Source organism: Bos grunniens, chromosome 15, assembly GCF_055505025.1.
Source record: "Bos grunniens cultivar Pamir isolate PY7600 chromosome 15, Bosgru_T2T1.0, whole genome shotgun sequence".
Taxonomy (NCBI): domain Eukaryota; kingdom Metazoa; phylum Chordata; class Mammalia; order Artiodactyla; family Bovidae; genus Bos; species Bos grunniens.
The window spans coordinates 14,929,341-14,954,229 of record NC_141179.1 but is presented as its reverse complement, the minus strand read 5'-3'; the positions used below and the strand labels follow the sequence as shown (position 1 = coordinate 14,954,229).

The following is a 24,889-nucleotide window of genomic DNA, read 5'->3' as shown; positions in this document are numbered from 1 at the left end:
TGGAACACAGCTTGTAAGTAGCTTTGTTAAAAACATCTTTATTGTAAGGTTTTCAAATAGAACAAATTTGACATGTAATGTACAAATTCAAGGTGTATAGTGTGTTACTTTGATACATTTATATATTGTAATATGATTGCCACTGTAGTGCCATTTATCACATTATATAACTATAGTTCAATATTGTTGTCTGCACTCATTATATTGTGCATTCTCTCTATGGGTTATTTACTACTTGTTGCAAGTTTGTACCCTTAACATCAATCTTGTCCATCTCCTGCTAACCACTATTTTACTGATTTTTATAAGTTTGATGTTTTTAGAGTCAACATATGAGACCATACAGTGTCCTTCTCTGACTTAGCGTAATGTGCTCAGGGCTCCTCCATGTTGCAAATGACTGGAATCCTTTCTCAAGGCTGAATAATATTCTGTGTGTATATATCCATTATTTGTATCCATTCACTCACTGATGGATTTAGGTTGCTTCCATATCTTGGCTGCTGTGAATAATGCTGCAGTAAACATGGGAATAATGCATTATTTTCTTTGAAATCCTATTTTCACTTACTTTGGTTCCTTACCTGGAAGTATGAGATCTATTTTTAATTTTTTGATGAACCTCTGTATTTTACATAAAAGTTGGACCAGTTTACATTTCCATCAACTGTGTACAGTTAACCCTTGAACAGTATGTCTGCACCCACAAATCCAACCTCAGATCATGTCGTACTGTAGTATCTAACTATTGAAAAACATCCGAGTGGACCTGCACAGTTCACCCCTCTTAACTGGCAACTGTATAAGGGTTCCCTTTTCTCCACAGCCTCACCAGACAGCACCTGTTACGTATCTTCTTGATGATAACCATTCTAACAGGTATGGTTGGTACCTCACTGTGGTTTTTATTTCCATTTCCCTGCAGGTTAGGCATGCTGAACATCTTTTCATGTACCCATGGACTACTCTGATGTCCTCTTTGGAAAAATGTCCATTTAGTTTTGTCCATTTTTCATTTGGATTTTTTTCATTGTTACTCAGTTGCATTTTTGTTTAAATATATTTTGGATATTAACCTCTTATTTAATACAGTAAGTCCCCTACGTATGAACCAGTTCCATTCCAAGAGCACATTCATAGGTCCAGTTTGTAAGTACAACAAAGTTAGCCTAGGTACCCAACTCACACAGTTGGTTATACACCACTGCTTTTATGCTTGCTTCTGTGCATCCTGGGCTTGAAATAAAGTACTGTACACTATGGTAGTGTACAGCAAAGTGCACAAACGCACAACCACTTGTAGAGGATGCAGGCACGATTATGTACGCCAGACACCTGAACTTACATGATTGGCCCTGTGAAGGCCTGTTTGTGTCTTTGAGAGTCCCAGCTTGAAGGTTTGTTATAGTGGGACTTACTCTGGGGTGTAAAAATTTTCTCCCTTTCACTAGCCTTTTTTTTTCATCCTTTCTCTCTCTTGCTGTGCAGAAGCTTCTGAGTTTGATGTAGTCTCCCTTCTTTTCTGCTTCTGTTTGTGCTTTTAGCATCATGTCCAAAAAATATCATTGCCAAGACCAATATTGCGCATCTTCCCTTCTAGAAGTTTTATGGCATCAGGTCTTAGGTTTAAGGCTTTGATTCAAGTTAATTATTTTAATGTATGATTTATGTTAATATATTCAAAGCAGGCCTTCTTTGATTACATTTCAAAAATTGCCCCTCATTGCCTTATTAATATCACATTAGGCTGTTTTATTCACAACACCACTATTTAAGTTTTGTGAATGGCGTTAGGTAGGCATCCGATTTGGGATTCCCTGCTAGTTCAGCTGAAGAATCCACCTGCAATGCAGGAGACCCCAGTTTGATTCCTGGGTCAGAAAGTTCCCTTGGAGAACAGATAGGTTATCCACTTGAGTATTCTTGGGCTTCCCTGGTGGCTCAGAAGGTAAAGAATCTTCTGCAATGCAGGAGTTCGATCCCTGGGTTGGGAAGATTGCTTGGAGGAGGGCATGGCAGTCCACTGCAGTATTCTTGCCTGGAGAATCCCCATAGACGGCAGAGCCTGGTGGGCTACAGTCCACAGGGTGGCAAAAAGCCAGACACGACTAAGCACAGCACAGGCATCCAATTTGGTTTGTTCTGCATGTGTTTCTCCAGTATCCCAGAACTTTATTGAAGAGACTACCTTTCCCCACTGGGTGTTCTGGCTCCCTCATCAAATGTTCGTTGACTGGGGGCCTCCCTGGTGACTCAGATGGCAGAGAATCTGCCTGCAATGCAGGAGACCAAAGTTCAATCCCTGGGTCAGGAAGATCCCCTGGGGAAGGAAATGGCAACCCACTCCAGTATTGTTGCCTGGAGAGTTCCATGGACACAGGAGCCTGGCAGGCGACAGCCCATGGGGGTCACAAAGAGGTGGACATGACTAAGCTACCAATACTTTGCCTTTTCTCTCAGTGGGATTTAATTCTGGTCTTTCTATTCCAGTGGTCAGTGTGTCTATTTCTTGTGCCAGTAACATACTGTTTTTATTACTGTGGTTTTGTATTAATAGTATAGTTTGAAATCTGAAAACATGATTCCCACAGCTTAGTTCTTTTTACCCAGGATTGTTTTGGCTATTTGGGGTTTTGTTTTGTGGTTCCACAAAAAATTTTGGATTGTTTCTTCTGTGTCTGTAAAGAATGCCTTTGGTATTTTCATGGGAACTGCACTCAATCTATAGATAGCTTTGAGCAGTAACAGTCATCTTAACGATTTTAATTCTTCGATTCTATGGGCATAGGATGTGTTTCCATTTGTGTCCTCTTTGATTTCCTTCAACAAAGTCTTGTAGTTTTCATTGTACAGATCTTTCACTTTCCTAGCTTAAACTTTTCCTCAACAGTTTACTGCTTTTAATGCTATTTTGAGTGGGACAGTTTTCAGTACTTCATCATTATTGTAAAGGAATACAACTGACTTCTGCATGATATAACTTTATTGAAAATGTTGATTAGTTCCAATAGTTTTTTGGTTGACACCACAATTATATCCGTATAAAATCAAATCATCAGCAAATAGAGAAATTTACTCTTTCCTTCCTGATTTTGGATGCCTTTTCTCTGTCTTGCCTAGCTGCTCTAACTAGGAATTCCAATACTATAATGAACAAGAGTGGTGAGAGTGGGCCTCACTGTCTTCTTGATCTTAGAGGGAAAACTTTCAGCATTTCTCCATTGATAGCTGTTGGTTTGGGGCATACAGCCTTTACTGAGATATGTTCTTTTTTTACCCAATCTGTTAAAGGTTCTTATCATGAAAGGATGTTGTATTTTGTCGTGGAAGATGTTTATCTTTTTTTGCATCTACTGAAATGGTCATGTAGCTTTTCTTTCACTTTACTGACATGATATATTACATTTACTGATTTGCATATGTTAAGCCATCCTTACATACTAGGGATCAGTCCCATTTGGTCATGGTATATAATCCTTTTTATGTGTTCTTGAATTTGGTTTGCTAAGAGGATTTCTGTATCTATATTCAGCAGAGATACGAGTCTAATTTTCTTGTATCCTCATCTGGTTTTGGTATCAATGTACTTGTAGATAAGTGCAATTGTTCCCTCCTCCTCAGTATTTGCAAGAGGAAGATTGTATTGATTCTTTATATGACTGCTAGAATTCACCAAGGAAGCCATCTGGCTCTGCAGCTTTCTGTGTTGTGGCATTTTTGATTTTTTGATTACTGATTCAATCTCTTTACTAACTACTGGTCTGTCATGGAGATTCTCCTCAGAAACCCAGGGTGTTGCTGAAGAGCAGTGGGACCCTCCAACTGCAGCCCCAGAGCTGGGCAGACTTGTACTCGCCCCTTTCACTTTGCCCCTCCTCTGCTGGGCAGGTCGGCGCTGCCGCTGCAGCCGGTGTCACCACAAATCTCCGGCTCCCGGGCCTCCTCTGGGGATTCACCCAGCCAGTTTCAGATACGCAGATGGAGGAATCTCAGGTGTCCTGGTGTGCTGTGCAGAGGCACTTCTGTCCGGTTATGCATGTCTGATTCATTACAAGTAAAAGGGAGAGAAAAGGAAGCACTTGTGCCATCATGATGCTGACGTCTTCACTACAGGGTCATCTTACAGGCACTGCATTTCGGAGACTCCCGCAAAGGTAAGTGAGGGAAATCGCAAAATGGATGGAGAACGGATTTAGAAAGTATTTGGAGTAGAAAACGTAGCTTTAATATTAACGGACTGGTCATGTCAATACTGTTATAAACATTCTTGTAACAAATTTCAGGCAATGACCAAATCATCATGGTACCACTTTTGCTTACTGTTGTTCAGTCACTCAGTTGTGTCTGACTCTTTGCAACTCCATGGCCTGCAGCGCGCCAGGCCTCCCTGTCCTTCACCATCTCCTGGAGTTTCCTCAAACTCATGTCCATTAAGTCAGTGATGCCATCCAACCATCTCATCCTCTGTCACCCACTTCTCCTGCCTTCAATCTTTCCCAGCATCAGGGTCTTTTCCAATAAGTCAGTTCTTCACATCAGGTGGCCAACGTATTGGAGCTTCAGCTTTAGCATCAGTCCTTCCAATGAATATCCAGGGTTGATTTCCTTTAGGATTGACTGGTTTGATCTCCTTGAGTCCATGGGACTCTCAAGTCTTCTCCAACACCACAGTTCAAAAGCATCAGTTCTTTGGTGCTCAGCCTTCTTTATGGTTCAACTCTCAAATCCACACATAACTACTGGAAAAACCTTAGCTCTGACTATACAAACCTTCATTGGAAAAGTGATGTCTCTGCTTTTTAGTATGCTGTTTAGGTTTGCCATAGCTTTTTCTTACAAGGAACAAGCATCTTTTAATTTCATGGCTGCAGTCACCATCTGCAGTGATTCTGGAGCCCAAGAAAATAAAGTCTGTCACTGTCTGTGCATCTATTTGCCATGAAGTGATGGGACCAGATGCCATGATCATAGTATTCTAAATGTTGAGTTTTAAGCCAGCTTTTTCACTCTCCTCTTTCACTTTCATCAAGAGGCTCTTTAGTTCTTTGTTTTCTGCCATTAGGGTGGTGTCATCTGCACATCTGAGGTTATTGATATTTCTCCCAAAAATCTTGATAGAACTTGAGCTTCATCCAGCCTGGCATTTCCCATGATGTACTCCAAATGTGAGTTAAATAAGCAGGGTGACAATACACAGCCTTGACATACTCCTTTCCCAATTTGGAACCAGTCCGTTGTTCCATGTCCAATACTAACTGTTGCTCCTTGACCGGCATACAGGTTTCTCAGGAGGCAGTAAGGTGGTCTGGTATTCCCATCTCTTGAAGAATCTTCCAGTTTGTTGTCATCCACCCAGTCAAAGGCTTTAGTGTAGTCAATAAAGCAGAAGTAGATGTTTTTTTTTGGAATTTCTTTGTTTTCTATGATCCAATGGATGCTGGCAATTTGATCTCTGGTTCCTCTGCCTTTTCGAAATCCAGCTTGTACATCTGGAGTTCTAGGGTCACGTACTATTGCAGCCTAGCTTAAAGAATTTTAAGCATTACCTTACTGGCATGTGAAATGAGTGCACTTGGGCAGTAGTTTGAACATTCTTTGGCACTGCCCTTCTTTGGGATGGAATGAAAACTGAACTTTTCCAGTCCTGTGGCCACTGCTGAATTTTCCAGATTTGCTCACAGACTGAGTGCAGCACTTTCACAACATCATCTCTTAGGATTTTAAAGAGCTCAGCTAGAATTCTATCTCCTCCACTACCTTTGTTTGTAGTAATGCTTCCTAAGGCCCACTTGACTTCACACTCCAGGGTGTCTGGCTCTAGTTGAGTGATGACACCATTGTGGTTATCCTGGTCATTAAGACCTTTTTTGTATAGTTTTTCTGTATATTTTTGCTATCTGTTTTTAAAATTTTCTGCTTCTGTTAGGTCCATATTATTTCTGTCCTTTATTACTAATATTGGATATATTAATAACAGAAATTATACTTACTCATTGCAAAATCAAGAGTAGGGCATAGGTTCAGTCTACTGAGTTAACGAGTAAAAAAATGCTATTTTTGAGTATTATTTATCAGTTCAAATTTTACATATCTTTTTTTTGGCTGCAGCATGTAGGATCTTAGTTCCCCAGTCAGGGTGGAACCTATGCCCCCTGCAGTGGAAGTGCAGAGTTCTAATCCCTGGACTTACCAGGGAATTCCCTGTCAGTTCAAATTGAACATTTCTCTTAAAGCAGTTGCTATGAAACACCCTTTCCTCAAAAAAAAAAAAAAAAAAAATTTCTGCAAATGCAACTTAAGACAATTTAGAACAAGGACAAAGTTTAAAAGTCAGTTGAAATTTTCTTTTAATTAAAGACCCAAGGGACAAGAAGCTCCTTTGTGTTACAGTATATAACATATGGCTCTTATACAGAGTAAAACAGACACCAGGGAGTTGAGTGTTTATACCAGCGCTAGACTCTTCCTGTAGCAGGCAAAAAGTGAGGCAGGATTCCCTTTACTGGCATGGAGATTGTAATATATCTTTACATGCAATAAGTTCTTTGGTAGACTTAATCATTTGGTGGAATTACAGAATTTGCAAAGGAAAGTAGCAGTAAAATATTTCATGTAAAATTTGAGCACAGTACTTCTCATCATATGCTCTTTATACAGACTTCATAAAAACGTCAATCCTACTAAACTTTTAAATAGAGCCTCAAAACTCAACAATTAACTTCTGTCTTCAAACACATACAAAAAAGTAAATAAGATAAAGTAGGGCAGATAATGAGTTTTCAAAATACGTTTCATGATGTTTTCAGTAACTGATCTGAAGGATGTGGAACTCTCTGAAATCCTGGACGGCTGCCACTCTCTCCCCTGCAGTCTCCTCCCAAGCACATCTGTAAGGCATCGTTTTGGAATAGCTACCTAATATATCTTAAATTAAGCACATAAATAATGACGGCAATAATTTTCAACTACTACTACACTATAATATACTCAATATCATATACCCTATTACATATGAAGAACATGGGTTTTGAATGGTAAAAGTAAATTACTTACTACAAAAAAGACAAACCCATGGTGTTGAGAAAGGAGCATTAACCCATCTTGATTTATCTACACGGGGCCCAGTATGCCCAAGTCCACGGAATGTCAGGATTGGTTGGAAGACAGATGCTCCACCTTCTGTGCAATGAGCGCTCTTCCGCCAAGAAGTGTTGTTCTCAAGTAGTTTGTGTTTTGATTTTAGCAGACACCAAAACTTCTGAGACAGTATTTTCCTTTGAAAATCAGAAACTTGTTCCCACTGTGGAGCCAGGATTCAAGCATTTTAATATTCTTTGGGCGACTTAGAAGATTAGTGTTGTAATCACGTAATTACACATGAGGTTATTTCCCTTAAACCACCTGCACCGCTACAGTTCTGAACTCATCCTAGAGAGATCTGAAATAAATAAAGTGACTGAAGTTCTCTCCCAGACGGGTTCTATGTTCAGAAGCCCTCCTCCTCATGAAGCTGCCACTGTCATCAGAGTTCACGGCGACCGCGCCCCATCGAGCGGCGCATCACACGACCGTCTGCACAGGCGTGACGCACTGCGCCGGGGAGCCGGCTCTCTCTGACGATGAGGTTGATCGGTTGGAAATCTCTCTCTGTAGCTCCTCTACTTTCTTCTGAAGCTCTGCCCGTTTAGCAAGAAGTTCTTTATATCTGTTGTGAATGGGCTCCTACGAGAGCAATACCATAAAGTTACTTAACTAAGCAATCCGGAACAAACCCGAAGTCAAATCATTCTGGTATTTAGCTTCGTCCCTAAATGTCCAGTGTGTCCTTTCAGCTATGCGACCACGCCCACCTTTCCCGAACAGCAGTGAAAACCAACTTCAACAACTCCACTGACCCGCAGCTCTTTCACTGGCCTCCCTGGTCTCCCCAGGTGTTTCTTTCCACAGAACACCCTGAAACTGGTGCTTGGCCAAATGCAACAAATAATTAAGTAACGACATAATCTAAAAGCCAATACTTAAAGATTTCCTGTCATTTAGTTGCAGACTTTTAGTCCTTTAAACAGTTCTAGGCAGCAAATATTCTGTAACGTTTTAAAAAATGGCTTTTAACTCCCCTAAAGCATTTTCCCCAACCTCTACAAGTTATCCGGCCCAGCATCCTCATTTAACGGAGGAGAGAAGATGAGAATGAGCAGGAGTGACCTGTGCAAGGCCAAAAAGCCAGTCACAACAGAGCCAGGGCACCACTCATCCCTACCGCAGTGCTTCTTCTACTATCCCACCGTGACTGTTAACAGGAAAAAATGGAAATTTTAAATATGCACAGATAACTTTTCTAGCCACTGTATAGGGGACAAAAGTAATTCATACAACTGCCTGGATAAAACCTCTCACTGGATATTGCAGGGCATATACCTGGGGCTTCATCCGGGGGTTCCACCTTACATAATATCCCACCCAGAGCTCTAGGTGGCGCATGCTGGCTACTGGGTAAAGGACGTGATTGGAATAGCTCCCGTAGAGGGGATTAGTGAAGTCCTCCAGCTGGCTATTTATGTAAGACCACAGCGACACAGTCCTCCTGGGAAGATTCTATAAGAAGGAAAAATAGGTTAAGGTTCTCCACTACACAAGCTAATGGTACTTTAGATGAAATTTGTCAAAAGGCATTTGGGATCATTTAAACTGTTTTAGAGGGACAGAACTCAGACACTTTGGCAACAGCACCACTTCGATTAAAATTAGAGAGCAGTGGAAAACAGTGCAGCTCCCCAAAAAGGTAAACAGAGTTACCATAGCAGCAATTCCACCCTTTAGATACATCCAAGACGAGTGAAAACACATGCACAAGCAACCCTGTGCACAATGGTGAGAGCGGCCATCGGGCACAACGACCGAAACGTAGAAGCAATCCGAGTCCATCACCGGTAGACGGATGCAATGCGACAACGGTACAACGGGGTGTCATTCAGTAATAAAAAGGAACTGAAATAATGGTGATAAAAACAAACTGAACCTGGAAAACAGTATGCTAATTCAAAAAAGCCAGACACAAAGGCCACATCCCAAGTGATTCCACTTCTATGAAACGTCCGGAAGAGGCAAACCAACAGAGATTACGGAGTCTGCTAGGGTCTGAGAGGAGACGGGAATGGGCAGGTAGTAACTACTAACAGGCATGGGGTTTCTTCCCAATGTTCTGAAATTAATGGTGGTGATGACTATACAACTCTAGATATGCTGAAAATCACTAAATTATATGCTTTGAAAGTGAATGTTATGGAATGCAAATTATAGCTCAGTTTTAAAAACATTTTTTTTTTTAAGATATAGTAAATCCTACTTGAGGCTCTCAAAAACTAAAAGTATCTTTGGAAGTTATCCACTGATTATCTAACATTCAATAAATTCTTGATTGGCTTGTGTGCATAGAAATATTTACTGAAGATGTAAGGGTGATTTTAAAAATTTAGCATCTATCTTCAAGGAACTTCTAGTCCAGGAAGCACTTACTAATGGCCATTATCGCAGTGTTTTGTATGGTTTATTTTATTTAATCCTCACAACAGTAAGCACTAGTAAGTACATAAGTTAAGTACTATTATCCCTACTTTACAGAAGCTGAAATTCACTTGCTCAACTTCACACAGTAAGTGAAAGATCTAAGATTTGAACCCAGGCAGCCTAGCTCCAGACCAAGCATTCTTTGCCACTAGGCTTTACAGAAAAGCATGAAAAACCTATTTGAGAGTCACATTTTTTAAGAATGGAAATTGAAGCAGCGGGAGACACTAATCAAGATAATTTAGAACTTCATACATAAGGCAGATGTGTTCTGAGGAACACAGAAGTAAAACTTGAAACGTAATCGTTCTACATTTCTTATAAATAATACCAACCACTGAAAAGTGGTATCCCTCGGCAAGTGGGGTAAGAAATTTAACTTTCTCCTTAATATCTTCTCAGTGTTTGAATGTTTTATGCTATTATTTTACAATTTAAAAAAAACTAAAATGGTTCATATGTATGAGAATGTATTTGGGAATTGAGCTGTGCGTTCATTCAAATGTGTATTTTTTGCTAATTATATCTTGCTGCCCCTGCTTTTGATGGACTTCCATCCTGCAGGAAGTGTGGTAACAGGTACACGAGCGCTCCTAAGACACCACATACTTGAGTTCCATTCAGCAGACGCTGCCTCCGACCCATCCTCATGACAGAGGTGCTTTAAGATGGATCAAGCTCAGACGTGTGGAAAGAAGTGAGCATACTACAGTATATAAAAGAACACATGGCCAAAGGCATCATGCAAAAGAACAACTGTTCCGCTGAACGCCATCCCAGGCTGCACTCACTAGAGAAAGCATGTATAGAGACAGGCGGGACAGGCAGGGGTCGTGTGTTACCTCTTTGCCTCTCTGCTGTTCACTGTTACAGAGGAATGTTCCGAATAAACAGCTATACAGGTGGTCCAAAATGGTAATGAGAAAATACTCATTGAATTCAAATGCTGTAGGAAACTGCAAATCAAACAGCAAAACACACGAAATAATTAGGACAGCTTCCCAAGCATGTTCATCCCTGTACATTGGGGGGTGCTTTGTAAAACTTCTTAAAATTAGGCTAAACAGTATTCAAAAACTATATATTTCTAAGCTATTACAGTATTATTAATATTAATATTTGCTTGGTTTTCAGCAAATATCACTTTGCTGAGATAATTTCTCCTAATATCTCCTTTTCTTGTACAGTAAGAATCTGAATGCTCTGATCTTGCTGTTCTTCTGTCCATTTATATCAGTTAACCCGCAACTTGAGGCTGATCTGACTTGTCTTTCTCTGCCAAGAATGACCATAAGCAACATAGTAAGATTTTTCTTTAAATTTTCAACAGCATAGTTTTTAGGAATTACACAAAAAATATCAATGTCTCGAGAAAAGGAGATGTGTGGCTCGTTTAAAAGCCAACCTTACTCATCTTTTCAAGGAACATGCACTCAAACCATATCTTATAATCCAGTACTTTGGCAGCCTTTCTTAAAAGAGAAAATTCACTCTCTTTAACTAGGACAGGTGTTTGACTGGATGTCTTACACAAACAACACAATTTGGGGGTAATTTATCAAGGCCCAATTACAGATCCCAGGAAGGTAAGGGATTTAGTATAATCCATCCTAACCATTTACTGTTTCAAGAATTATTTGAAAGCTTCTATGTAAGACTGTACCATTTATAGGACTGTGAAAAGGAATTCCATGAATATCTGGATTGTGGGCTTAGTAAATAAATACTGGTGCCAAGTTTTCCTACAACGATCCCTGCCCGAGAGTGGGTGAAAACAGCACAAACTGCACACAGAAGGGACAAGAGTGAAGACAACTTTGCCTTCAAATTTCCTAAATTTATAAGCAGGATAACAAGGCAAATTTATCTTCTTAAACAATTTACTCTTGAATAATAATTTTTGTAGTTCTGAAGTGAATGAAGCAGGTGATAAAGCACATGCCAACATAAAGCCAATTAATCATAAAAACTTTGTCAAATTCCATCCATTCATTTACAGAATAAATCCCATCTCCTGTACTGTTACTTAAACAGCTTATTTATTAGCCAACCATGAATGCACCCTACATTATTACATAGCAATTCAAAGAAGTTAAGCCCATGATTAGCCTTTCATCTTCTTGGCAAAACTATTAGCTCAGTTATGAGAAAACAGCTTAATTAGTGGAATTTCCTCACAAACACAACTAAAATAGCATTATTTAAATAGAACATTAGTTGCTGCTATTGTTTTTAAAATCCTGAGCAGAGAAGGAATATTTTGTTCTCCTTATATGTTTAAAATCTGAAGGGCCCTTCATCCAGCTTCCTGATCCCAGCAGTGAGAGATGATGATGAGGGCAGGAGGAGACATAGAATCTGGCTAATTGTAACACAACTGGTCCTTTTGATAAATTTGCTATTTAAGTCTCTGCACAAACATTCAATTATTTATAAAACTGATGACTGCCAACAAACATTATTACTATCTCACATGGTCAGGAGGAAAATACCAAAGAAAAACATAAGCAGACATGTATAATAGTGTATTTATTATATACACTTATGTAACAAAAAATACATTTTTTTTTTACTTATACATATATAGTGTATTTTAAGTTCTATCAGTGAAATAAGATTTAACATTACTTAGCAACTTAAGCTCAAAATCAAGAGTAAACTGCTTTTAGATGTATGGCATATAAAAAGTTAACACAATTACTAAGAAAGAAATATATTTGTCATGTATTCTCCTATGCAATTGGTAAATGTGATCTATTTTGTTTTTCTAAAAAATATACCAGAAGCAAGAGTTGCTCCTTTCAAGATATTCTCCCTGGAAAGCAGTACACTTAACCATCAGCGATGCCTTTTGTAGTCCCCTGATAAGGCATATGTGATTTTTCCCAACACTGTCAAATACTATCTTAAAATAGAATATGGTAATAGTTAAAAGTGGGTCCGGACTTCCCTGGCAGTCCAGTGGGTAAGACTCCACACTGCCAATATAGAGGTACAGCCAAATGATTAAAAAAAAAAAAAAAAAAAAAGTCTTATTTAGTTTTTCTCTTAATGAAGTAAAGAATATTTTATTGAAGCTGAAATATAATGCTAATGCCAAGCACAGCCAGCAAGTGCCCTACTGGACATTCCCATGGCAGTCCAACGAAAAACCAACCAGGCTCCCAGTGGTCTGAGGTCTAATAAAACTCCTGGATAAATAACTGATATACCACTGAGCTGTACCTAACTTTGGGGTTCTCAGATCATTTATCATGTGTTAAACATCTTTAAGACATGAACTCTTTACCTCATTAGTAAAGTTATCCCATAAATCAGGTGTTTTTCAATCTCCTCTTGTATCTTTCCAAAACACTAAACCTGTATTCACGGTAATATTTTAAATCATTTTCTAGAATGTTGATGGCTCTAAAGCACATAATCTCTCGCTCCATACCTAAAAACAAAAAAACTGAATCTATTTCATCTATATGTTGCCATGATTTCCATCTAAACACATTTTTTCATCAAAACTGCCTAAAATAGGAGTTCATTTTGAGTTATCTTGCCTATTTCATTTCTTTACCTCCTTTACTACTACTACTACTACTACTAAGTCGCTTCAGTCGTGTCCAACTCTGTGCGACCCCATAGACGGCAGCCCACCAGGCTCTGCCATCCCTGGGATTCTCCAGGCAAGAACACTGGAGTGGGTTGCCATTTCCTTCTCCATTGTGTGAAAGTGAAAAGTGAAAGTGAAGTCGCTCAGTCGCGTCCAACTTGTAGTGACCCCATGGACTGCAGCCCACCAGACTTTAGCAATGTATAAATGAATTTTTGAGTGAATATATTATCATTATTTAACATAAGTTAAAAATATTAAATGAAATAATTTAATGTGATAATACTTCTAGTATCTAGGAAACTTATAAGAACTTCTACTTTACATGAAATTTAAGATAGTCAGTGACCAAACGCAACTCTGACTGGATAGCTTAAAAGAGAGATCTAAGAATGGATATCCCAGATAAATTACCTGTCTTGTCATCTGCCAGACACAGTCAATAAATTGAAGAAAAACGGGTGATCTGTCTGCATCTGCATGGTTCTTATCTCCATGGCCAACTCTCTGAAGCAAAGAGTGAAATATTATATAAGCTTTGTAGGATTTTTCACCTTTTTGATGAAAATAACTTTATTTTTCAAGAAAAGTAACATTTGCTCAATATTTTATAAATTCAGAAAATCTTTTTGAAAGAACACTGCAAGGAAAACAGAAATCACTCAATTCCACCAAGGAGAAATGTCTATTAGCATTTCAATCTGCAACCTGTCCAATTATTTCCTGGCAGGAGACACCTGTAACAGGAATTACAAGTGTGTTTAACAAATGAAGCTTAGATCCTAAAAAGCTGACAATGGGAGACAGGAAGTCAGACCTCAGAGCCCAGATTTTTGTCCTGAAGATTTACTATGCCCTGAACATTAACAGTTCCTGGTACACTAGCCCCAGGAAGCACAGGTCTCCTTTAGCACCTTGGCCAGGGCATGAGGGGGACCTACTGCATTGGAGCTCCAGGCGGTCTTTCAAAAAGAATCACATCAGCACAAACCCCTGAAAACTTTTAAAAAATGCTTGACATCTCCCCTCAAGCATGCACTCACCTACTTTCTTATCTTTTTTCTCCTCTGAGGACCTCTGCTCCAGATGACTGAGATAAACACCTACCCTATAACCCAAGGCAGTGATTCTAAAAGAGTGATCCAGACTTCCAGCAGTGGGAGAGGTCTGAGAGTTCAAAACTATTTTCATATTACTAAGACATGCTTTGCCTTTTTCAGTGGGTTGACATTTGCACTGTGCCGTGCTTAGTTGCTCAGTTGTGTCCGACTCTTTGCAACCCCATGGACTGCAGCCCACTAGGCTCCTATATCTATGGGGATTCTCCGGGCAAGAATACTGGAGTGGGTTGCCATGTCCTCCTCCAGAATGGTGTAAAGGTGATGAGGGAAGAAAACTTTTGGTACCTTAGGAGGAAATCAGGAAACAAGGCATTGGAATCAAGCTATACTATAGTTATTATGTTTGCCCTACCAAACACTTACAGTTAAATGAAGAAAAAAAGCCAATCTCTCTGAAGCCCATGTCTTTGATGAAGCAGTAAAAATTCTTATTAACTTTAATAAATCTCCACCTTGGAGTATAATTTTTTAAGTATCCTATGTAACAAAATGGGAAGTACACATAACATGCTTCTGTTGCAGACTTAAGTAGAATGCAGGAAACACAGCTTTCCATGGACCATCATTTTAACTTGAAAGAACAACTGATATATGAATTATGGTTACTAAGACCTGAATATCTTGTAGATATCTTTTTTGGAAATGTACAAAAGTGAATGTGTCACTTCAAGGAAAACAATGGACAGTATTTGTTACCAATGATGAAATTCAAGCTGTTGAATCAAAGTTAAATTTGAGGGAAAAATTTACCTGAGTTTGATAGTACTTAAAAGACTCTTCTGATAAAATTAGTAGTAGTATTAATATCTGTGATTTTATGATATATAATGAAATGCATTAAGACTGGAGGAGCTGTGTAAATCAGTAAGCCAGTATTTTCCCAATTACCAACACATGATATTACAAAGTCATGCAAGGTAAAAAATCTACTTATTCAAAATGCAAGACACACCAATGGAATTTAATAGAACAAACACCAAAAAACTCATCGAGCTAGTTTTAGATTCCACATTACAAATAACCACTAAGAAGCTTCCATTTGTCAAGTTTTGGCACAGCAGCAAAGACTATCCACAATTCTCCGGAAAAAATTAAAATACCCTTTTCAACCTATATTATCTGCATGTGGTCAAATTTTCCTCATGTCTTCAATCAACAGAACATATTGCAACAGACTGAATGCAGAAGTAGATATGAAATTTATCTTCTATTAAGCCAGATATTAAAGAAACTTGTAAAAAATGTAGAATAATGCCACTCTTCTCATAAAACTTCTCATAAAACTTATGCTTGCCTAACATATTATGCTAGTTACTCTTCTTTAAAGTGTTATTCATGCTAATATATAAGAGGACTATGGGTTGAATGTTTGTGTCCCCCAAAATTCACATATTGAAAATCGAATGCTCAATTTGATAGTTTTAGGAGCTACCAAGGTCATGAGGGTGGAAACCTCATGAATGAGACTAGTGCTCTTATCAAAAGGGACAGGCCCCAAAGAGCTCCCCAGCCCTCTCCCACCATTACAGATAACAGTGAAAGGTTGGCAGTCTGCAATCTGGAAGAGGGCCTTCACCAGAACCCTATCATGCTGGCACTCTGAACTTGGACTTCCAGCTGTCAAAACAGAAATAAAGTAGCCTAAATGGACTAAGAAAATAGATTATTTCCTTAAACAATACATACATTTAAAAAATTTAATTTCTAATATGGAAAATACTGATATAAACAAAGTTCTTTGGGGTCATCAATAATTGCTAAAAATGGAAAGAGGTCCAGAAATCAAAAAGTTTGAGAATCATTACCCTATATTAAACATGTGCACATACCCTCTGAATCAGATGTGCTTTGTCAAATCCTGCTTTCAGATAACAATCAGGAGGGGGAAAATGGAGTAGGTAGTCAGAGTCAGCAATTTAGGAATCCACTGCAGCTTCAAGCAGTCTGAAATGTTTATGATTTTGGTTACACTTATAAGAACATGTGCAGCACTGGAAGACCGAAACGTCACTCTTTTAACAGTCTTATCATGGTAAGTACATTTTATAGAGAGTTGAAAAATATAAGCCATCTGAATGGATATGCCAGATGACCAATTTTATTTAATAGTTCAAGTTTAAAGCAGCAGACTACCTTCAAATGTCCATTTCTTGCAAGGTTTTTTTAAATAAACACTGCTAGTGGATACTAATAGCTAACATTAGAGACAGCATCTGGGCAAACATATTTCAGAAAGTCTTTCAGCTAACCTAGGAAAATGCTGCCAAAAACCACACTCTCGGGGGCTTCAAGGCCTCTGAGAATCTTACCTCTCGTCTTCAGGATCCTCTAAATAATCTGACAAATTTCTGTTGAGAAGTTTACCCCATTAGAACAAAGGGTCAGTCTTACATGAATATCAAGTGAATAAAAGACATGATCTTCACACGCCTTGTGTGAGATGCACATGTGATACCCCGAGTCAAGGTTCTTCACTCACAAGCTGAAATCGATGTCCGAAGCTCAGCCACTCTTTTTCCACGAGGACTTCAAACCCTCGGATGGTGCGGTAGTATCCGTCCAGCATGAGCATGGCCAGGGAAGTCAGCTGGGCCGTGCGGTCCCAGCCATCGCTGCAGTGCACCACCACAGACGTCTTTCCTGACTCCACCCTGTCAGCAATCCTGAGAGCCCCTGCAAGGATAAGCTGAAAAAAGGATTTTTTAAATGAATTTTTTTTAATTAAATGCTTTACTCCTCAAAATTTGTAATAGTTCTGTTCAGAGATGACTATCTCAAAAACAGGTGGAGAAAAGAACGTCAGTCCTTTCCTAAAAGGAATTTTTGTGAATGGTGGAAGATACTGACGCTTTGCTTTTAAAACTGAAAAATCTCAAAAATGCAGACTCCTATTAATCCACACAATGAAATATCCAAACAAAAGGTAACTTCGGATTTTAAACAAATCAAGAGTATGACTAATGAGAAAGAAGGATTAAGTTCCAAAGAGACCTATTTCTAAGATTCTTCAAATATTCCAACATCATCCATTTAAGCAAAAATAATACACCAACTGAATTCTTACCTGTTACTCAAAACAGTGATACTTAACCAAATCAGAATAAATATGAAAGCAGTATAAGTTAGATATTAGAAAATATTCTACAGTTTCTATAGCATTCACTCTACTGTTTTTATACAACACAGCAAGCAAAGCATAAAATTTTAGAGAAAGCTGACTTTTACATATTGGTATGAATGAAAAATTCTCATTGGACCAATATATTATGTCAATTTCACTGGTATCTAAAATAATTTCAGGTATTTTGTTTAAATATGCAAGCTCTCTCTGCAAAACAATTTACCTTCTCTTAAGTTGATCTTGAGTTAAAACTAGATAGAATTAGATGTAACCTAAAGAGAAACACACTGGAGAAGGCAATGGCACCCCACTCCAGTACTCTTGCCTGGAAAATCCCATGGACAGGGGAGCCTGGTAGGCTGCAGTCCATGGGGTCGCTAAGAGTCGGACACGACTGAGCGACTTCACTTTCACTTTTCACTTTCATGCATTGGAGAAGGAAATGGCAACCCACTCCAGTATTCTTGCCTGGAGAATCCCAGGGACAGGGGAGCCTGGTGGGCTGTCATCTCTGGGGTCACACAGAGTCGGACATGACTGAAGCGACTTAGCAGCAGCAAAGAGAAACACACAGTATAATATCCTTTAAACTGAACAATAGAGCCCCCTTCTACTCTGCAATGGCCCAATCATACTTTAAGAACAGCATGATTACACAAACATAGATAAGAGTGAAATAAAAGAAATGCTATACTAGGCTTAGAGAATTTTATGATGATCTCCTTTTAATCATAATCGTAGGCATATTTTGGAAGTGGGGTACTCTGAAGCAATCTCAATCTTGTCTATGCATCAGAGTTATCTGTGAGCATTAAAAAAAAAAGATAAAAAAAAAACCTGGTCTGTATTATTCCTAACTCACTCTTTTAAATAACTTCCACCTGTAATTCAAATATGGTGCTTCCCAGGTGGCACAGTGGTAAAGAATCCACCTGCCAATGCAGGAGACACCAGAGACGCAGGTCTGATCTCTGGGTCAGGAAGATCCCCTGGAGAAGGAAATGGTAACCCACTCCAGTATCCTTGTCTGGGAAATCCCGTGGACAGAGGAGCCTGGTTGGCTGCAGTCCGTGGGATCAAAGACTCGGACATGACTGAGTGAATGAGCACACACAGAGCACATGAGTCAAATATATATGCAAAATTACACATCATTGACCTAAAGGGTTAGAACAGTTGGAAAGCTAAGACAACAAGGAAGAGTTCTCCAAAGTGGTCGTCTTCATCCATTCATTCCCTTAAAGATAAGCATTTATGGAGTCCTCTACCACGCAGCAGGCACTGCTCACAGTGCTGGAACTACACAGCAGCAAACGGAGCAAAGTGCTGGGCGTAATGAAGTTTATATTGTACTTAGGTGAGGCCGGCCGGATGCAGAGAAAGAAACAGTGTGTCAGAGGGCAACAAGTGAAAAAGTACCATCCAGCACTAGGGAGCACAGGCAGAACTGTCACTGTGTATGGAGTGGTTAGGAAAGGCACCTTTGAGAAGTTGATGTCTGAACAGAGATCTAAAGAAAGTGAGCGGGTAAGCCTTACAGGTGTGAAGACTGAAGGAGGAGAAGGTGGTCCAGGCACAACTGTACCTCATCCAAGGAAATGTGTTTCTGTTATGGCCAGTTTTTTGGAGAGAATGTTGTACCTGCTAAAAAATGACCTGTAATTTACAGAATGCTGCGGTGAATGTCAGTTCCAAATCAAGTCTTACGGTTTTCTATTTACACATCATACAATGTAATAGACGGTCCCCATGACCGTGCTCTCTAAAAGAAGAATGTTCATGTACTTTGCTACATTCAAGCTTCTGTGTTTCTAGAAGAGAAACAATAATCAAAATAGTTTATAATTCTCAAGAGGTCAATTTAGCCTTCAATTTTTCTTAATTTTAGAGCTCTTAATGTGAGTATAATCTGCTCTTTAACATGAAAAATCCTATTTCCATTTATTTCCTAATATTAATATATGTGCTCATATATTATATAGAGATCTATATATAATATACAGAGATATATATTTTGGTAAGCTATGATACTGAAATTCAGACCTATCTGAAAATATTTATAACTATAATAACTGAAATAATGTTTAGTGCTTCAAACGTTATGTTTAGGCAAGCTGAGGTTCATACAGTCTCCTTCATTTAACTACTTCACCTCATGTGCCTGGCCGGAATGGTTTTCAAAAGCTATGTAACAATTATTTATTGGCTGATTTATTTACATCATATATAGTGCTACCCTGGCTCCTGTGGGGACAAAGAAGAAATATGATTTATCCTGTCCTACTCTCCATGAATCAGTAATCTACATTAATTGACACATAAAAGTAATTAAATCAAGTACATGGGAGCATCTGATTAGCTGGAAAGAAAAGTAAAATGAAAAGCTCAGAGAAAATGGAAATGAATTCCATCTGGGAAGACTTTATCAAAGAAGTGAACTGGGAACTGAAGGATGGGCAGATTCAGATAGGATAGGAAAGAGAGGCAGAGAAGGCAATGGCATCCCATTCTAGTACTCTTGCCTGGAAAATCCCATGGACTGAGGAGCCTGGTAGGCTTCAGTCCATGGGGTCACTAAGAGTCTGACACGACTGAGAGACTTCACTTTCACTTTTCACTTTCATGCATTGGAGAAGGAGATGGCAACCCACTCCAGTGTTCTTGCCTGGGGAATCCCAGGGACGGGGGAGCCTGTTGGGCTGCCATCTATGGGGTCGCACAGAGTCAGACATGACTGAAGCAACTTAGCAGCAGCAGCAGCAGCAGGAAAGAAAGGGGAAAAAAAGTACAACAGAACCAAATGCATAATACAGAAACCTAATTCATTCAAACACCAAAACTTAAAAGTAGTTCTAATTATCAAAGTAGTTATCAATTTTTCACTGTTTAAAAAGGTACTTTCATCTTGATTTCAGTTGTAAGAGCCAACACACAAGCGGGCAAAGAAAGTCCTTGTGTGACAGTCTCTAACAGTTTAAAGAATAGTAACATATACCCACCTTAATATGCTCCAGCCAGTGAGTAGATTCCAAGTTAGACAACCAGTGGGTCTCCTCAATGTTGGGGTACACAATCTCCTTAAGTTTTCGTAAAGATTCTCTCATAACATGGATATTGTGGATATCTAGAAAAACTAGTTCTGCATTTTGATAGGCATCTTCACTTTCATAACCTCCACCTTTTGCCTGAAAAAATAACATCACACGAAATAAAAAATGAATGCATATTCATGGTATGATGACATCCTTGAAAGAGTAACATAAATTACCCAAAAGCATCAAAGCTGATACATGTGTCTGATGGACAGGAAACTCCATGGGAAAATGTGGCTGGCTCAGGGCAACTTAACACAACCACGCTGTCCCACACGTTCTTCATAAAACAAGAATACACATGCTCACCTGACTTCCTCTTGTTGCTGTTATTAAAATTATATATGATAACATATAGGAAGGTACTTAAAGCACTGTAATTTCACTATCCATATCTCAAGTCCTACCAAAACACAATTTCATACAGAAGACTGAAGCTCCATGTGCAGGGACATCTGTCTAGTTTACACCTGACCCATGCTTTTCTTCACTTCATCTTAATATTTGCAAAGTGCTTTGTAATCACGGTGACTGACTTCTAGGGTAACTGCACAATTATTATTAAATAAAAAGACAAAACAAATATAAAAGCACAGAGTACTACAGAATATTACCACTATTTTCAAAGAGATAAATCTACACCTACAGAATAGAATGAGAAATAGTTGGTGTTCACAGTAAGCTACAGCTGGAAAGAAGAACCAAATTTTTCTGGGTTGAATCTTTCTCTGTTTTATGAATAAAATATTCTTTTGCCTTTTGGATAAAATATGCCTCTTATCTCAGGTATAAAATCACACCTCTTTGAGCACTAATGGGAAAAAAATTAGGAAGATACTGGAACAGTCACTGTAGTTATATAAAATTAAGAGATCACATTTTTGAAAACAATAAAACTTACCTCTTAACTAACAACAAATTAGTGAAGAGTAGACGTTCAAGTTTCCTTTCTGACACTGACAGCTTGGGAAATGGTTTAGAGTCAAGATGGGCACAAGTACAAAATTAACAGCGTTTCATTAGATCCCTGTTAACAAGGATTATTCTGGAGAGTAGGGACAGCTCACATCAGGGGCAGAGGGACATTCAAATGTGTTGCAACAAATCCTAGAAACATGGCCATACTGCAACTACACAGAGCCTGTCACGAAAACACAGGATGAAAATGCTCTGGAATCAAGACTCGTAGAACTTGATGAGTACGTCAAATGTTGTCATGTAACTCTGAAAATATACTAAAAACACTGAAATACATACTTTAAGAATCCATTTCATGTGAATTATATTTCAATACAACTGGTATTATTTAAAAACAGAGCAACTAGATAGTAAAACCGAAGACACACAAAAAATCACTGAAGACAGAACTAGAGGACAGAGCATTCCAGCAAACCCCAAAGCCGCCAACAGTCACAAGATCTCGATGCTATCAGTGAATGCGTAAGGAAATGCAGAAGGAAGCAATGCATATAAGATGGACTAGAGAACAAGGGAATCACAAGAGAGTCTTACAGTTTTTATTGTTCTGCTTCCTGGTTTTAGCTCTCTTCCTCCAGAACTACAGGAAAGAACAGGTCAATCTAAGAAGTGCAGCTGAAACCGAGAAGGGTTCTGTCCATTCTAACAGACAAGTTATTAGAGAAACTCACAGATTAAGTGAAAGAACTAGGAAACAAATAGAAATAAAAGAGAAAAAATTAGAAATGAAGACCAAATTAGAAGAAACTCAAGAGCAAACGAATACAGTGGATATTAAATTAAAAGAAACAGTGAAAAGTGAAATATAAAAAAAAAAAAAGGAATTAGAAAGACATAAAAAAGATTCAAGAGAAAGAGACAAATGATGAAGAGAGGCAAAGAAGAGACAACCCAGGAGTAATAGCAGTCCTGAAAAAGAAAGCCAAAACAAAGAAATGAAATAAATACTAAGAACTATGATTAAAGAAAACAGTCATGATGCTTTTAAATTGAAATTCCCAATGAAAACAGCACACATGCATACCTGATAATATAAACCCAAAATATACAGCATGAAGACATATTCTGGCAAAATAACTGGACTTCAAAGAAAAACAAAAGAGAAAATTCTTTGTACGTCGAAGTAAAAAGAGTGACTCAGAAAGAAAAGAAATTTAGTTTATGATTAGACTTTGAACTTTATGACAAAAAAAAAAGGCAATTTTAAGACATTCAAGAAAATCAAATGCGAACCAAGAATTTTATGCCCAGGAAAACCAACATAAATATAAGAAACATAAGCTGCTCCCCCCAGCCCGTGTCCATGCTCAGTCGTGGCCAACTCTTTGGGACCCCATGGACTGTAGCCCACCAGACTTCTCTTTCCATGGAATTTCCAGGCAAGAACACTGGAGTGGGTTGCCATTTCCTGCTCCAGGTGATCTTCCCAACCCAGGCATCGAACCCACGTCTCTTGGGCCTCCTGTACTGACAGGCAGATTCTTTCTGCTGCTCCACTTGGGAAGTCCCTCATAAGCTGCTATCAGCAGGTGAATACTCAGAATATTGTTTCTATCAGCTCTGCTGAAATATTTAGAAGAGAACAACTTCAGACAGAAGAAAAAGACTAAAGACTTCCACATAAGAACTGGTTGTGTGCACAAAATACAGCTAGAAGTCAGAGGTAAAAGGGAGAAGTGTACAGAAGGGAGTGTAAAGACTACCTACTCTGACAATGTAAATACAACACATGTATTTTACAATGGGAGCAAGTCCAAAAAAATTTTTCCCTAAATGTACTGGGGATACTAGTAACACTGTTATTCTAGCACCACGGTAGGATAAAGCAAGTGAGTAATTATGTAACATAACAAATCTTATCATTCCCTCTGACTTTGAGAATCAGCATTCCTGGTGGGGAAGGAAGAAGTCACACATGTAATTTTGAAGAAGTTATGTTAGAACCTGCCTGCCAATGTAGTTGACATAAGAGATGGGGTGTCGGGAAGATCCGCTGAAGGAGGGCATGGCAACCCACTCCAGAATTCTCACCTAGAGGCTCCCATGGACAAAGAGCGCCTGGCAGGCCACAGTCCATAGGGTCGTAAAGAGCCAAACATACATATGCATGCACACATGTAACAACTCTTAACACTGAATTCAAACTGAAAGCACCAGTATGAACTCATGAAGTACTTTATCTTTAAAAATATATTAATGTTTCCTGGCTTTATCCATTTCCTATTCTATTCAGTAAAGACTCAGAAATTGGACCAGTCCAGTAGCAAATAAGAATCCTTAGCACCAAATTATGGTTTCAAATACCATCTCCTACTAACAGAAACCAGAACTTCTTAGGGAGATGGCTATTCCAAGCCTGGGACAGGAAACGTACAAGATTTCCTGATGACTCTGCTGTATCTTATCATACCAGATAGCAAAGATTGCCATGTGTGTGGCTCAGTCACTTCAGTCATGTCCAACTTGTTGCGGACCCGTGTACTGTAGCCCGTTAGGCTCCTCTGTTCATGGTTCTCTAGGCAAGAATGCTGGAGTGGGTTGCCATGCCCTCCTCCAGGGCATCTTCCCGACCTGGGGATCAAATCCATGTCTCCTGCATTGCAGGCAGATTCTTTATCGATGAGCCACTAGGGAAGCCTAAAGATTATTTACTATGGTCATGCCAAACAAACTCGGGAGGTAATTCGAAGTCTCCTTTTGATCAAAGGTGGAAAAAAAATTCTAATACTATCTGCATGAATTAGAAATTGCTGACTACATACAAACACAACATGTGCTTCAGTTCAGTTCAGTCGCTCAGTCGTGTCCGACTCTTTGCGACCCCATGAATTGAAGCACGCCAGGCCTCCCTGTCCATCACCACCTCCCGGAGTTCACTCAAACTCACATCCATCGAGTCAGTGATGCCATCCAGCCATCTCATCCTCTGTCGTCCCCTTCTCCTCCTGCTCCCAATCCCTCCCAGCATCAGGGTCTTTTCCAATGAGTCAACTCTGCACATCATGAGGTGGCCAAAGAACTGGAGTTTCAACTTTAGCATCATTCCTTCCAAAGAACACCCAGGGCTGATCTCCTTTAGAATGGACTGGTTGGATCTCCTCGCAGTCCAAGGGACTCTCAAGAGTCTTCTCCAACACCACAGTTCAAAAGCATCAATTCTTCGGTGCTCAGCTTTCTTCACAGTCCAACTCTCACATCCATACATGACCACAGGAAAAACCATAGCCTTGACTAGACAAGTGGAAGTGAGAAATAGATTTAAGGGACTGATCATCAATGTGTTTAGTTGTGTCCAATTCTTTGTGACCCCATGGACTACAGCCCACCAGACTACTCTATCCACAGAATTTTCCAGGCAAGAATACTGGGGTGGGTTGCCATTTCTGACGCTAGGAGATCTTCCTAACCC

The 24,889-nt window shown here is 39.2% G+C and overlaps 1 protein-coding gene across 13 annotated transcripts in view; it reads right to left on the bottom strand.

The window, feature by feature from the left end:
* Nucleotides 1–6,330: 6,330 nt before the first annotated feature.
* The window catches only part of MTMR2 (myotubularin related protein 2), a 110,225-nt gene continuing 91,666 nt past the window's right edge, over nucleotides 6,331–24,889 (bottom strand). For 11 of the 13 annotated variants that reach the window (XM_086338943.1, XM_086338947.1, XM_086338952.1 and 8 more), the window contains 6 exons: nucleotides 20,410–20,595; nucleotides 16,769–16,975; nucleotides 13,583–13,675; nucleotides 10,410–10,523; nucleotides 8,419–8,595; nucleotides 6,331–7,722 (listed from right to left, as the gene is read on the bottom strand). In XM_086338943.1, coding sequence (XP_086195069.1) covers nucleotides 7,561–7,722; nucleotides 8,419–8,595; nucleotides 10,410–10,523; nucleotides 13,583–13,675; nucleotides 16,769–16,975; nucleotides 20,410–20,595 — 939 coding nt within the window. In that variant the 3' untranslated portion in view covers nucleotides 6,331–7,560. Of the gene's footprint in view, nucleotides 7,723–8,418; nucleotides 8,596–10,409; nucleotides 10,524–13,582; nucleotides 13,676–16,123; nucleotides 16,234–16,768; nucleotides 16,976–20,409; nucleotides 20,596–24,889 lie in introns of those variants that run through there. The other 2 variants (XM_086338955.1, XM_086338954.1) reach the window with 1 other exon arrangement.